General features: G+C 42.1%; 2 protein-coding genes across 2 annotated transcripts in view; one reads left to right on the forward strand and one right to left on the reverse strand.

Annotated features, from left to right (window-relative positions):
• The window catches only part of MRPL42 (mitochondrial ribosomal protein L42), a 72,708-nt gene that overhangs the window by 13,730 nt on the left and 45,294 nt on the right, over positions 1-13,684 (reverse strand). The gene's annotated exons all lie outside the window — the stretch shown is intronic.
• LOC109265212 (eukaryotic translation initiation factor 4 gamma 1-like) lies at positions 819-3,726 on the forward strand (the record flags this gene model as incomplete). Its single annotated transcript, XM_053895988.1, is given in 6 exon segments — positions 819-917; positions 1,088-2,011; positions 2,013-2,479; positions 2,481-2,562; positions 2,564-2,616; positions 2,618-3,726. Coding segments are annotated over 6 exon segments (2,649 nt in total), but the record flags the coding sequence as incomplete, so codon positions are not given.

The following is a 13,684-nucleotide window of genomic DNA, read 5'->3' on the forward strand; positions in this document are numbered from 1 at the left end:
AAAGTGCTGGCAAATAGCAATTACTAATTTTTCTGTGCAGAAGAAAACTTGGGGCTCAGAGGGTGGCGCAGAGAAAGCTAGTTCTTATCGATGTTCAAGTTTCTCCTCTTCCAGGACATGCCACTAGATCACAGATCTCTGCTGTCTTGCAGTTGGTAGGATGGGCTGGCAGAGAGAGAACTGAGTTGTGGCCAATGGAATGTGGCAGAAGCCCCCTCTTTGGGGGCTGACTAAAACCTGGCACATATGCCTCTCTTCTCCACACTCACTCTTCTCCTTGGCCTGCCATTAGATACACAGGATCCAGTAGAGGATTTGAGGCCCCAGAGGATGGTGGAGCCACAGCTTGGCAGGAGCCTGGGTTCTGTGAATGACTCTGTGGAGCAGAGATTTTTTCCCCATTCACTGATCCAAGTTAGATTGTAATAGGAGTGTGGTGCTTGGGTGGCTCAGTCGGTTAAGCATCCTAGTCTTGATTTCAGCTCAGGTCATGATCTCACAGTTTGTGCTGTCATCACAGAGCCAGATTGAGATATTCTCCCCTCTCTGCCCCTTCCCCACTCATGGTCGCTTATACTCGCTCTCTCTCTCAAAATAAATAAAAAACATTTTAAAAATCTTTAAAAAGGGACGCCTGGGTGGCTCAGTCAGTTAAGCATCTATCTTCAGCTCGGGTCACGATCTCATGGTTCATGAGTTTGAGCCCCACATCAGGCTTTCTGCTCTCTGTGCAGTGCCTGCTTCAGATCCTCTGTCCCCCTTTTCTCACCCCTCCCCCGCTTGCGCTCTCTCTCTCAATCTCTCTCTCTCTCTCTCTCTCTCTCTCTCTCTCTCTCAAATAAATAAATAAAAACTTTAAAAAACCCAGCAGCAAGCAGACGGCTGCTGATAAGGATCGAGGGGAAGAGGATGCTGATGTGCATTGTGTTATTTGTATAATATACATCAAACTTACTATTTTTTTAAAGTATAATACATACAGCAAAGTGTTTTAACCACAGGAGTAATAGGAGATTTGAAATGTGAAAGGAGCCCTCTGGCTGTGGTCTGGAGAAGGGTAAGAAAGGCCTAGAATGGAAGTAGGTAGACCAGCAAAACCCAGGACCTGTTCCGCAGGGCGCACTCCATACTTAATAAGCTGACACCCCAGATGTTCCAGCAGCCGATGAAGCAGGTGACACAGCGGGCCATTGACACTGAGGAACGCCTCAAAGGGTTCATGGACCTCATCTTCGACAAGGCCATTTCAGAGCCCAGCTTCTCTGTGGCCTTTGCCAACATGCGCCGCTGCCTCATGGTGCTGAAAGTGCCCACTACAGAAAAGCCAACGGTGACTGTGAACTTCCGAAAACTATTGTTGAATCCATGTAAGAAGGAGTTTGAGAAAGACAAAGATGATGATGAGGTTTTTGAGAAGAAGCAAAAAGAAATGGATGAAGCTGCTACGGCAGAAGAACGAGGACGCCTGAAGGAAGAGTTGGAAGAGGCTCGAGACACAGCCTGGCGGCGCTCGTTAGGGAATATCAAGTTTATTGGGGAGTCGTTTAAGCTGAAGATGTTAACGGAGGCAATAACGCATGGCTGTGTGGTTAAACTACTTAAGAACCATGATGAAGAGTCTCTTGAATGCCTTTGTCGTCTGCTCACTACCATTGGCAAAGATCTGGACTTTGAAAAAGCCAAGCCCCGGATGGATCAGTATTTCAACCAGACGGAAAAAATCATTAAGGAAAAGAAGACTTCATCCCGAATCCGCTCTATGCTGCAAGACGTGCTGGATCTGCAACGGAGCAATCGGGTGCCACGCTGTGGGGACCAGGGTCCCAAGACCACTGAGCAGATCCACAAGGAGGCTGAGATGGAGGAGCACTGGGAACACGTAAAAGTGCAGCAGCTAATGGCCAAGGGCAGCGACAAGCGACAGGGTGGCCCTCCAGGCCCACCCATTAGCCGAGGCCTCCCACTTGTGGATGATGGTGGCTGGAACACAGTCCCCATCGGCAAGGGCAGCCTTGCTGACACCTACTGACACCTCACGGCTCACCAAGATCAAGAAGCCCGGCTCCATTGATTCTCACAACCAGCTCTTTGCACCTGGCGGGCAATCGAGCTGCGGAAAGGGCAGCAGTGGAGGCTCAGGAGCCAAGCCCTCTGACACAGCACCAGCAGCTGCTCGTCCAGCTACTAGTACCTTGAACGGCTTCTCAGCCCTTCAACAAGCAGTACCTACAGAAAACACAGACAGCAGACGTGTGGTACAGAGGAGTAGCTTGAGCCGGGAAAGAGGGGAGAAAGCTGGGGACCGGGGAGACCGCCTAGAGCGGAGTGAATGGGGAAGTGAGCGTGGAGACCGGCTCCATCGCTCTCGGACACCTGCCACCAAGTGGAGCTTCAGCCAGGAAGAGGAAGAGCGGAGTAGAGAGCGGCCCTCCCAGCCTGAGGGACCGCGCAAGGCAGCTAGCCTCACGGAGGATGGGGACTGGGCGGGATGCTGTGAAGCGAGAAGCCACCCTGCCCCCGGCGAGCCCCCCAAAGGCTGCGCTCTCTGAGGAAGAGCTGGAAAAAGAAATCCAAGGCCATTATTGAAGAATATTTCCATCTCAATGACATGAAGGAGGCAGTGCATACAGGAGCTGGCCTCACCCTCCCTGCTCTTCACCTTTGTGCCGCACGGCATCCAGTCGACACTGGAGCGCAGCACCATCGCTCGTGGGCATATGGGGCGGCTGCTGCACCAGCTGCTCTTTGCCGGGCACCTCTCCACTGCTCAGTACTACCAAGGTTTGTATGAAATCCTAGAATTGGCTGAAGACATGGAAATTGACACACACACACACACACACCCATTTGTGGCTCTACGAGCAGAACTCGTGTCGCCCATTCTGCAGGAAGGTGGAGGACCTATGGGGGAGCTGTTCAGGGAGATTACAAAACCTCTGAGACCCCTGGGCAAAGCTGTTTCTCTGTTGCTGGACATCCTGGGGCTTCTGTGTAAAAGCATGGGTCCCAAAAAGGTGGGGATGCTGGGGCGAGAAGCTGGACTCAGCTGGAAAGAATTTCTACCTGAAGGCCAGGACGTCAGGGCATTCGTCGCTGAACAGAAGGTGGAGTACACCTTGGGCGAGGAGTCTGAAGCCCCTGGCCAGAGGATGCTCTCCTCTGAGGAGCTGAGCAGACAGCTGGAGAAGCTGCTGAAGGAGGGCAGCAGTAACCAGCGGGTGTTTGACTGGATAGAGGCCAACCTGAGTCAGCAGCAGGTAGCATCCAACACACTGGTTTTTGCCCTCATGACAGCTGTCTGCTATTCAGCAATTCTCTTTGAGACGCCCCTCCGAGTGGATGTGGCGGTGCTGAAAGCTTGAGCGAAACTGCTACAGAAATACTTATGTGATGAACAGGAGTTGCAGGTGATCTACACCCTCCAGGCCCTTGTAGTGACCTTAGAACAGCCCGCCAGCCTGCTTCGGATGTTCTTTGATGCGCTGTATGATGAGGACATGGTGGAAGAGGAGGCCTTCTATAGCTGGGAGAGTAGCAAGGACCCCGCTGAGCAACAGGGCAAGGGCGTAGCCCTTAAATCTGTCACAGCCTTCTTCAAGTGGCTTCGTGAAGCGGAGGAGGAGGAGTCTGACCACAACTGAGGGCGGGTGGGGCCGGGGACTTGGAGCCCCATGGACACTCGGATGGCCCGGCCAGCCGCCCGGACTTTCCATAATTTGGCTCTTGTTGATGACATTGCTATAAACATTGGGGTACATGTGCCCCTTCAAATCAGCATTTTTGTATCCTGTGGATAATTACCTAGTAGTGCAATTGCTGGGTCATAGGGTAATTTTTTTAAGTTTTTTGAGGAGCCTCCAAACTGTTTTCCAGAGAGGTTACACCAGTTTGCATTCCCAACAGCAGTTAAAAAGGGTTCCTCTTTCTCTGTATCCTCACAAACATCTGTTGTTTCCTGAGTTGTTAATTTTAGCCATTCTGACAGGTGTGAGGTGATATCTCATTGTGGTTTTGATTTGTATTTCCCTGATGATGAGTGATGTTGAGAATCTTTTCATGGGTCTGTTACCATCTGGATGTCTTTGGAAAAGTGTGTATTCATGTCTTTTGCCCATTTCTTCAGTACATTATTTGTTTTTTGGGTGTTCAGTTTGGTAAGTTCTTTACAGATTTTGGATACCAACCAATATGTCATTTGCAAATATCTTCTCCCATTCTATCAGGTGCCTTTTAGCTTTGTTGAATGTTTCCTTTGCTGTTCAGAAGCTTTTTATCTTTTTTTTATGTTTCTTTTTTTTTAACCATTTTTTAATTTATTTTTTTAAATTTACATCCTAGTTAGTTAGCATATGGTACAACAATGATTTCAGGAGTAGATTCCTTAATGCCCCTTACCCACTTAGCCCATCCCCCCACAACCTTTCCAGTAACCCTCTTTTTGTTCTCCATATTTAAGAGTCTCTTATGTTTTGTCCCCCTCCCTGTTTTTATATTATTTTTGAGAAGGTTTTTACCTCGATGAGGTCCCAATAGTTCATTTTTGCTTTTATTTCCCTTGCCTCCTCAGATATGTCAAGCAAGAAGTTGCTGTGGCCAAGGTCAAAGAGGTTGCTGCCTGTTTTCTCCTGTAGGATTAAGTGTCTGACTCCTGATTTCAGCTCAGCCCCTGATCTCACAGTTTGTGAGACTGAGCCCTGTGATGATCAGAAGCCCCCTTGGGATTCCTCTCTCTCTCTCTCTCTCTCTCTCTCTCTCTCTCTCTCTCTCTGTCTCTCTCTCCCTCTCTCTCTGCCTGTCCTCATTCTCTCTCTCTGTCAAGATAAATAAATAAGCTTTTTTTAAAAAAAAAAGATTCTTTTGGTTATAAGTAACAGAAAGATTCATTCAAATGGGCTTGAGCACAAAGTTAATTTTTGGTTGAAGTAATTAGGCGTGGGTTCCTCTTTCTCTTTCAGCTCCGTGTCTTTCAGGCTGGCTCCGTCCTCAGACAGAGAATCCCTTCATGCTTATGAGATGGCTGCAGAAATCCCAGCCTCACAGACCCTTAAGTTCATATTCAAGGGAGAAGAAAAATATATCTGCTGGTAGCATTAACAAATATCCCGAAACGTGCTCGGACTGTACTGGGTTAGGTGAAGTACTTACCTCCGGAACACATGTGCAGATTGTCTTGGGCCTGGGTCATGGCTCAAGGATCTTGATCTTGGGCTCTGATACAGGGATCAGAGTGCACTGAGATCTCATAGACTCAAAGTGGGGGAAAGGTCAATCCCCAGAAGAAAACTAGAGGATAATTCTGTAAGGAGGGGCTGGCAAAGAAAAACTATGGAATGCAATGACTAACAATGCATTGAATGCATTGAGTGATTATAAGCACTGAACCCTAATTTAAAGTACAAAGCCATTAGCCAACTTGGATAGCCGTCCTTGAATTCTGCAAATGCCTGGGTAAACATAAGGATTAAGGCTTCTACTTATCCTTACGGACTAGAAAAGCTAAAGAGTAGATAGTAAAACCTATCAAAATAACTCTTCAGTTATGGAAAGTGTAAGTCTGAGTAAGCACTTGGTAGGTTGTAACTAAAGGGGTGAAAGATAAGAAAGTATACATACTTTCTCTTACAAATCATTTATTTCTTGTTGCTTTAGAAATGGGAGATTTAGGGGCACCTGGGTGGCTCAGTCGGTTAAGCGTCCAACTTCGGCTCAGGTCATCATCTCGCAGTTTGTGGGTTTGAGCCCAGCGTCGGGCTCTGTGCTGACAGCTCAGAACCCGGAGCCTGCTTCAGATTCTGTGTCTCTCCATCTCTTGGCCCCTCCCCTGCTCATGCTCTGTGTGTCTCTCTCAATAATAAATGTTAAAAAAAAATTTTTTTTAATGGGAGATTTAACAAAGTAACAAGATAATATACAATCAGTGCAATAAAGTGCAGAAAGTGAAGAATAGAAAATACAATTTAAATTAAGGTTGTTAATAAGAAAAAGATCCTTGGGAGACCACCTGGGATAGAGGTTCTACTATTAGGCATAAGTAGGAAAAAAAATCATTTTGAACAACTTCTGGGATGCACAAGTACGGGAGGGGCAGAGAGAGACGGAAAGAGAAAGAATCCCAAGCAGGCTCTGCACTCTCAGCAGGGCTCAAACTCCCTATTGTGAGCTCATGACCTGACCTGAGCCAAAGTCAAAGTTGGATGCTTAATGGACTGAGCCACCCAGATGCCCCCCAACTGCTGCTTTTATTAGGAAAAACGCAATAGCCATTTGTGGTTACTTTATTTCTTACTATTTGAGTGGGTTGTTTGAAATCCTTGTCAGAATGAAGTTAACTTCATTTTAAATGATAAAGAATAAAGGATTAAAGACCTAAATGTGAGACTTGAAATCATAAAAATCCCAGAAGAAAACATAGGCAATAATTTATTTGATATCAGCCATAGAAACATTTTTCTAGATAAGTCTCCTCAGGCAAGGGAAACAAAAGCAAAACTAAGTTATTTGGACCACACCAAAACAAAAGGCTTTTGCACAGCAAAGGAAACCATCAACAAAACAAAAAGAAAACCTACTGAATAAAGAAGGTATTTGCAAATGACATATCCATTAATAGGTTAATATCCAAAATATATAAAGAACTTATATAACTGAACACCAAAAAAAAAAAAAAAAAAAAAAAAAAAGATACAATTTAAAAATGGGCAGAGGACCGGAACAGACATTTTCCAAAAAAGACCTACAGATGGCCAACAGATGCTTGAAAAGATGCTCAACATCACTCATCATCAGGAAAATGCAAATCAAAACCACAATGAGATATCACCTCACACATGTCAGAATGGCTAAAATCAAAAATAGAAGAAACAACAAGTGTTGACACGGATGTAGAGAAAAAGGAACCCTCATGCACTTTGATGGGAATACAAATTGGTGCAGCCACTGTGGGAAACAGTATGGAGTTTCCTCAAAAAGTTAAAAATAGAACTACCCTATGATCCAGTAATTCTACTACTGGGTATTTATTCAAGGAAAACAAAAACACTAATTTGAAAAGATATATGCACCCCTATGTTTACTGCAGCATTATTTACAATAGCCAAGATATGGCAAGATATGGAAGCAACCCAAGTATCCATTGATAGATAAGTGAATAAAGATGTGGAAAAAGATGAATGGATAAGATAGATATAAGTATAGATATAGATATAGGTATAGATATAGATATAGATATAGATATAGATATACACACACCTATATATAATAGTGGGATATTACTCAGCCATAAAAAAGAATGAGCTCTTGCCATTTGTAACAACAAAGATGGACCGAGAGGGTATACTGCTAAGTGAAATAAGTCATACAGAAAAAGAAACATACCATATGATTTCACTCATATGTGGAATGTAAGAAACAAAACAAATTAAAAAAAGACAAACTAAAAACATACTCTTAAATACAGAGAACAAACTGGTGGTTGCCAGAGGGGAGGTGGGTGGGGGGAGGAGTAAAATAGATAAAGGAGATCAAGAGTACACTTACTTTTGATGAGTACGAAGAAATGTACAGAATTGTTGAATCATTATATTGTACACCTGACACTAATATAACATGGTATGTTAATATACTTCAGTTTAAAAAAGGGGGGGGGGATGAAGTTAACACTTGACAGTATCAATGAAGTCATAAGCTTCTGACAATACAAATTCAAATGAGACTTATTTGAAGTCATTGTATGAGTGAGGTCTCTCTCTTTTGGTGAAAAGTGACTGAAACTCGAGTCAAAACTAGCTTAGGCAAAAAGGAATCTGTGTTAGCAGGCTCCTCCAGTTCTGAGATGGCAAGAGTGCACCTGGGCCTCACAGACAAGGGATCAGAGAGATTCAAATGCCACTCGGAGTGGCATCTCGCATCTCTGTTTCTCTTACACTGGCTTCTTCCTGGGAATTTTACCACAAACGAATTGATGCTCCACCTCTCTGTCTGACAGGGGGAGTAAGCCTCTTTCCCAGCATCAGTTTTTCAACCCCCAAGAAAAGACTCTCATTGACCTGGTTCAGGTCACCTGCTCACTCAGGACCAAAACACAGTATTTTGATCAGCCCTACTTGATGTGGTTACTCATCTTGAGTCCAATAACTTCAGCCAGGAGTTGGGATTCCCTATGTTTGTGGTAAGAAAATGGATATTTTCTGGAAGAAAAAGAGGTGGAATACTTGGTCAACAAAACCAGAGATGTTTATACCAATGTCCAATTCTTTTCTTAATGATAAAGAATATTTAAAGTCAATAAACATAATTATCACCTTAATAATTACGGTTACAATTGCACCACTAAAGCCCACATGCCAGGAAAAATGGTTGGCACAGGAAATAACCCAAATATTTCACAGGTGGCTTCAAGCTTTGTTTTGGTGTGCAACCCTGGCAGATGGCCTCTCTTAATGCATGTTGAAAGGCAGAGCTCCACGCAGATTCCTAAAATGAATCCTAACCTTTGGAGTTCTATATGCCACTCCGGGACTCAAGGTCAAATCATCCTTATCTTGCTTCTGACCTTAAGCTTCAGGTCTGATAATCAGATCTCTGGTTTGCTCATCTTTACTTAAGCCAAGTTTCCCCCTCTCTCCATCCTTCCATTCCCCCATGTGACCACCATATAGCCATTGGCCTTCACAGACAAGCTTCTTAAAAGGAATAATATCCCAGATCATGGTTTCTAAATACCATTTTCCACTCAAAGGAAACAGGAATTCTTAGACAAATGGCTGATGCTAGGGTTAGGGTAGGGAAGAATAAGAGGAACGTGAGACATCTTATTGTGCCAGAAAGTAAAGAGGTGCTCAAAAAAATAATGGAACATGTCAGATGGCTTGAAGTGCTCCTTATTTCACTTGTCTTCTTAGCAGCATATAGAACTAATCTCATTGTTCTTCTTAAAACTCTCTCCTTCTCTAACTTCTGGTCTTTTTCTACTTCTGATTCTCTTCTTAATGGCAGCTTCCCCCAAGAGTCTTTCTGGGCATCTCATTTTCTGCTCACCTCATAAATATAGGTGTTCCTCAGGGTTCAGTCCTCAGGCTTTTCTCTTTTCATTTTCCCCCTCCCTGCTGACCTTAGCTAACCCCACAGCTTCAATTGTTATATAAACAATGGCTCTCAAATATATATTTCTGAGTATACTTATGTATGGGTAGAGATGAGAAATAGATACATTCAGCACAGACATCTCACTTAGGGGTACCTGGCTGGCTCAGTCAGTAGAGCATGCGACTCTTGATCTCAGTGTTGTGAGTTCAAGCCCCACACTGGGTGTAGAGATTATTTAAAAATAAAATCTTGGGGTGCCTAAGTGGCTTAGTTGGTTAAGCATCTTGACTTCAGCTCAGGTCATGATCTCACGATTTGTGAGTTCAAGCCCCACGTTGGGCTCTGTGCTGACAGGTCAGAGCCTGGAGCCTGCTTCAGATTCTATGTCTCCCTCTCTCTATGCCCCTCCCCCGCTTGTGCTCTCTCTCTCTCTCTCTCTCAAAAGTGAATAAACATTAAAATAATAATAATAATTAATAAAACCTTTAAGATGAGCCTGGGTGGCTCACTCAGTCAGTTAAGCATCCAATTGTTGATTTCGGCTCAGGTCATGATCTCACAGTTTGTGAGACTGAGCCCTGAGTCGGGGTCTGCGCTGATAGTGTGGAGCCTGCTTGGGATTCTCTCTCTCCAATCTCTCTTCCCCTTCCCCACTCACACCTACCCCCTCAAAATAAATAGGTAAACTTAAAAAGAAAAAAAGAAAAATATTTTTTTTAAAAAGACATCTTTCTTAAGCCCCAGAGCCATATATCCAACCAAAACCCTCCTAGATATCCCCACTGAGATTAAACCACTATTATTTCAAAGATAAGCTGTTAAAAATTGAAGACATTACCTTCCTCTCATCTAGTATTCTTTACTTCTATACTAAATAAAGTATACTTTATTTCTATACCTATTGTCCAAGCAAGAAACTCTGGAATTATTCTTAATGACCTTCAGCTGGAGACAACCAGGAACCCATCTCTAGTTGAATGAGGTGAGTTTATGGCTCATTTGCAGTAAAGAATGCACAGCATAGGGAACCATAGAACTCAGTATAAGAGCATCAAAAAAACCCATTATAGGATTTGCTATTTGAGTAATTTGAGAAAGAGTCTAAGGAAGCAGTGGTCCATTCTAGATTGGATGCTGTCAGAAAGGGGAAATTTTATGATAGTGATCTCAACACATCTTCTGTACAGGAAGGAGAGCCCAGAGCAAGGACAATGCTATAATTGGTAAAAAGTACCAACACTCATTTCAGTCAAAAGAAGCGGGTGTTTGGAATTTTGTAGATGGCACAGTGACTGCTTTTGTCTACACTTAGACAAAAGCATGGAGTGGACCTGTTTTGTCTCATGTTATTATGGCCTCAGAATAATCTCATCGAATAGTATTCTGTGAAGTTCTTACGCCCGACAGGAAATAACATGGCTTACCTGTAAATGCCAGGTCAGCTTCTAAATGTCAGGAGCTGCCATTCCCCCTTCCTCACTCATTACTCTCTGTCATTTCCATATAAATTAGTTGTCAAGTCCTATTAATTTTTATTACTCACATATCTCTGGGTTCTGTTCCCTTCTCTACATCTTCTTTGTTTCTTCTCTAACTAAGGCCATTGTCATTTGTCATCTGAGTTTCTATATCAGTCACTGAACAGTTCGTCCAACATTTCATCTCCCTCCTGTTCCAGTTCATCTGCTACCCTCCACCCTTTACCCACAATGATGTTTCTAAATATAGCACCCCTGCTTAAAATCTGCTGTTACGTTACCAGCCATGTTGCTAATATTTAAATGGAAAAATTAAAAATCAGTGAGGTTAGAAATGAAAATTAACTTTTTTCTTTCCTCCCTAAAAGGAATCAAAAAAGGCAGACCAGTGTATTTACACAAGGAATCAGCTGAATATGGAGACTATTTTGAAGTTCTGATTCCCTCTTAAGAAATTATGACTCATTGTGAATCAACAGAGTGACAGGACTGCTAAAAAAACTTACTGCATTATTGGCACCATTAGCAGAAGTATATTTATTGTCCAGAACAAGAAATTTATGATCCATTTAGTTCTGGGTAATACATCTTAAGAAAGACATTATTAAAAGAGTATGTCCAGAAAAGGGCAATCAGGACAAGGAGGTTCTAGAAACTGTCATATGGATAATCAGAAAAAGTGAGGCTTAAAGAAAACTAAAGAGGGATATGACAAGTGTTTTTGAATACCCAAAGATCTGTCATACATTAAAAGAGAGTAAATTTATGTTGTATAGTTCCAGGGGCAGGATCAAGTCTTAGGATTACAAATCATAGGAAGGTTGATTTCTACTCAGTCTAAGAAAACATTTTCTAATAATCAGAACAGTCCAATAATGAATTAGCTTCCTAGAAAGGTAATGAGCTCCTAGTTACTAGAAGGGTTCAAGCCAAAGCTGAATAATTGTCTGGAAAGTATACTATAAAATGGGAGTTGTCAAATCTTCTGCTGAAGGGACAGTTCCTTAATCTCTTGTGGTCTAACACTTTTATAAATTACAATAAAATGAAATAAGTAGAAGTGAAAAAAATTAAAAGTCCAAGCTTTATTTTTTTTATTATCTGATTCAATGAACATTACATTTCAGCAACTAGAATTAGAACAAAGATAAAAGGGAAAAAGAGTGATTAATAAAAACTTGCTCATTGTTCCACTCTTACCACTGTTATTCAACATAGTGTTGGAAGTTCTAGCCTCAGCAATCAGACAACAAAAAGAAATAAAAGGCATCCAAACCAGCAAGGAGGAAGTCAAACTTTCACTCTTTACAGACGACATTATACTCTATGTGGAAAACCCAAAAGACTCCACCAAAAAACTGCTAGAACTGATACATGAATTCAGCAAAGTCTCAGGTTATAAAATCAATGTACAGAAATTGGTTGTATTTCTATACACCAATAATGAAGCAGCAGAAAGAGAAATCAAGGAATCGATCCCATTTACAATTGCACCAAAACCATAAAATACCTAAGAATAAACTTGACCAAAGAGGTGAAAAATCTATATGCTGAAAACTATAGAAAGCTTATGAGAGAAACTGAAGAAGACACACGTTAAAAAAGGAAAAATATTCCATGGTCATGGTTTGGAAAAAGAACTATGTTAAAATGTCGATACTACCCAAAGCAATCTACATATTCAATGCAATCTGTATCAAAATAACACCAGCATTCTTCACAGAACTAGAACAAACAATCCTAAAATTTGTATGGAACCAAGAAAGACCCCAAATAGCCAAAGCAATCCTGAAAAAGAAAACCAAAGCTGGAGGCATCACAATGCCAGGCTTCAAGCTGTACTACAAAGCTGTAATCATCAAGACAGTATGGTACTGGCACAAAAACAGACACTCAGATCAATGGAAGAGAATAGAGAACCCGGAAATGGACCCACAAACGTATGGCCAACTAATCTTTGACAAAGTAGGAAAGAATATCCAACGGAATAAAGACAGTCTCTTCAGTAGATGGTGCTGAGAAAACTGGACAGCGACATGCAGAAGAATGAACCTGGACCACTTTCTTACACCATACACAAAACTAAACTCAAAATGGATGAAAGACCTAAACATAAGACAGGAAGCCATCAAAATCCTAGAGGAGAAAACAGATAACAACCTTTTTGACCTCAGCCACAGCAACTACTTACTTAACATGGCTCCAGAGGCAAGGGAAATAAAAGCATCAAGATAAAAATCTGCACAGTGAAGGAAACAATCAGCAAAACTAAAAGGCAACCAAGGGAATAGGAGAAGATGACATATCAGATAAAGGGTTAGTATCCAAAAATCTATAAAGAACTTATCAAACAACACCCAAAAAGCAAATAATCCACTGAAGAAATGGGCAAAATATATGAATACACACTTTTCCAAAGAAGACATTCAGATGGTAACAGACCCATGAAAAGATGCTCAACATCACCCATCATCAGGGAAATACAAATCAAAACCACAATGAGATACCACCTCACACCTGTCAGAATGGCTAAAATTAATGACTCAGGAAACAATAGATGTTGGTGAGGATACAGAGAAAGAGGAACCCTTTTGCACTGCTGGTGAGAATGCAAACTGCATTCCAGCCTCTCTGGAAAACAGTACGGAGGTTCCTCAAAAAATTAAAGATAAAAGTACCCAATTGCACTACTAGGTATTTATCCAAAGGATACAGGAGTGCTGATTCGAAGGGGCACATGTACCCCAATGTTTACAGCAACACTATTGACAATAGCAAAAGTATAGAAAGAGCCCAAATATTCATCAACTGACAAATGGATAAAGAAGATGTGGTATTTACACACAATGGAATATTGTTTGATGATCAAAAAGAAAAAATCTTGCCATTTGCAGCAACGTGGATAGAACTAGAATGTATTATCTAAGCGAAATAAGTCAGTCAGAGAAAGGCATCATATGATTTCACTCATGTGGAATTTAAGAAACAAAACAGATGAACATAGGAGAAGAGAAGGAAAAGTAAAATAAAAACAGAGAGGGAAGCAAACCATTAGACACTTTTAATACAGAGAACTGAGGGTTGCTGATGGGGTGTTGGGTGGAGGGATGGGCTAAATGGGT

Source organism: Panthera pardus, unplaced genomic scaffold, assembly GCF_024362965.1.
Source record: "Panthera pardus isolate Hobbes unplaced genomic scaffold, ASM2436296v1 HiC_scaffold_6, whole genome shotgun sequence".
Taxonomy (NCBI): Eukaryota; Metazoa; Chordata; class Mammalia; order Carnivora; family Felidae; genus Panthera; species Panthera pardus.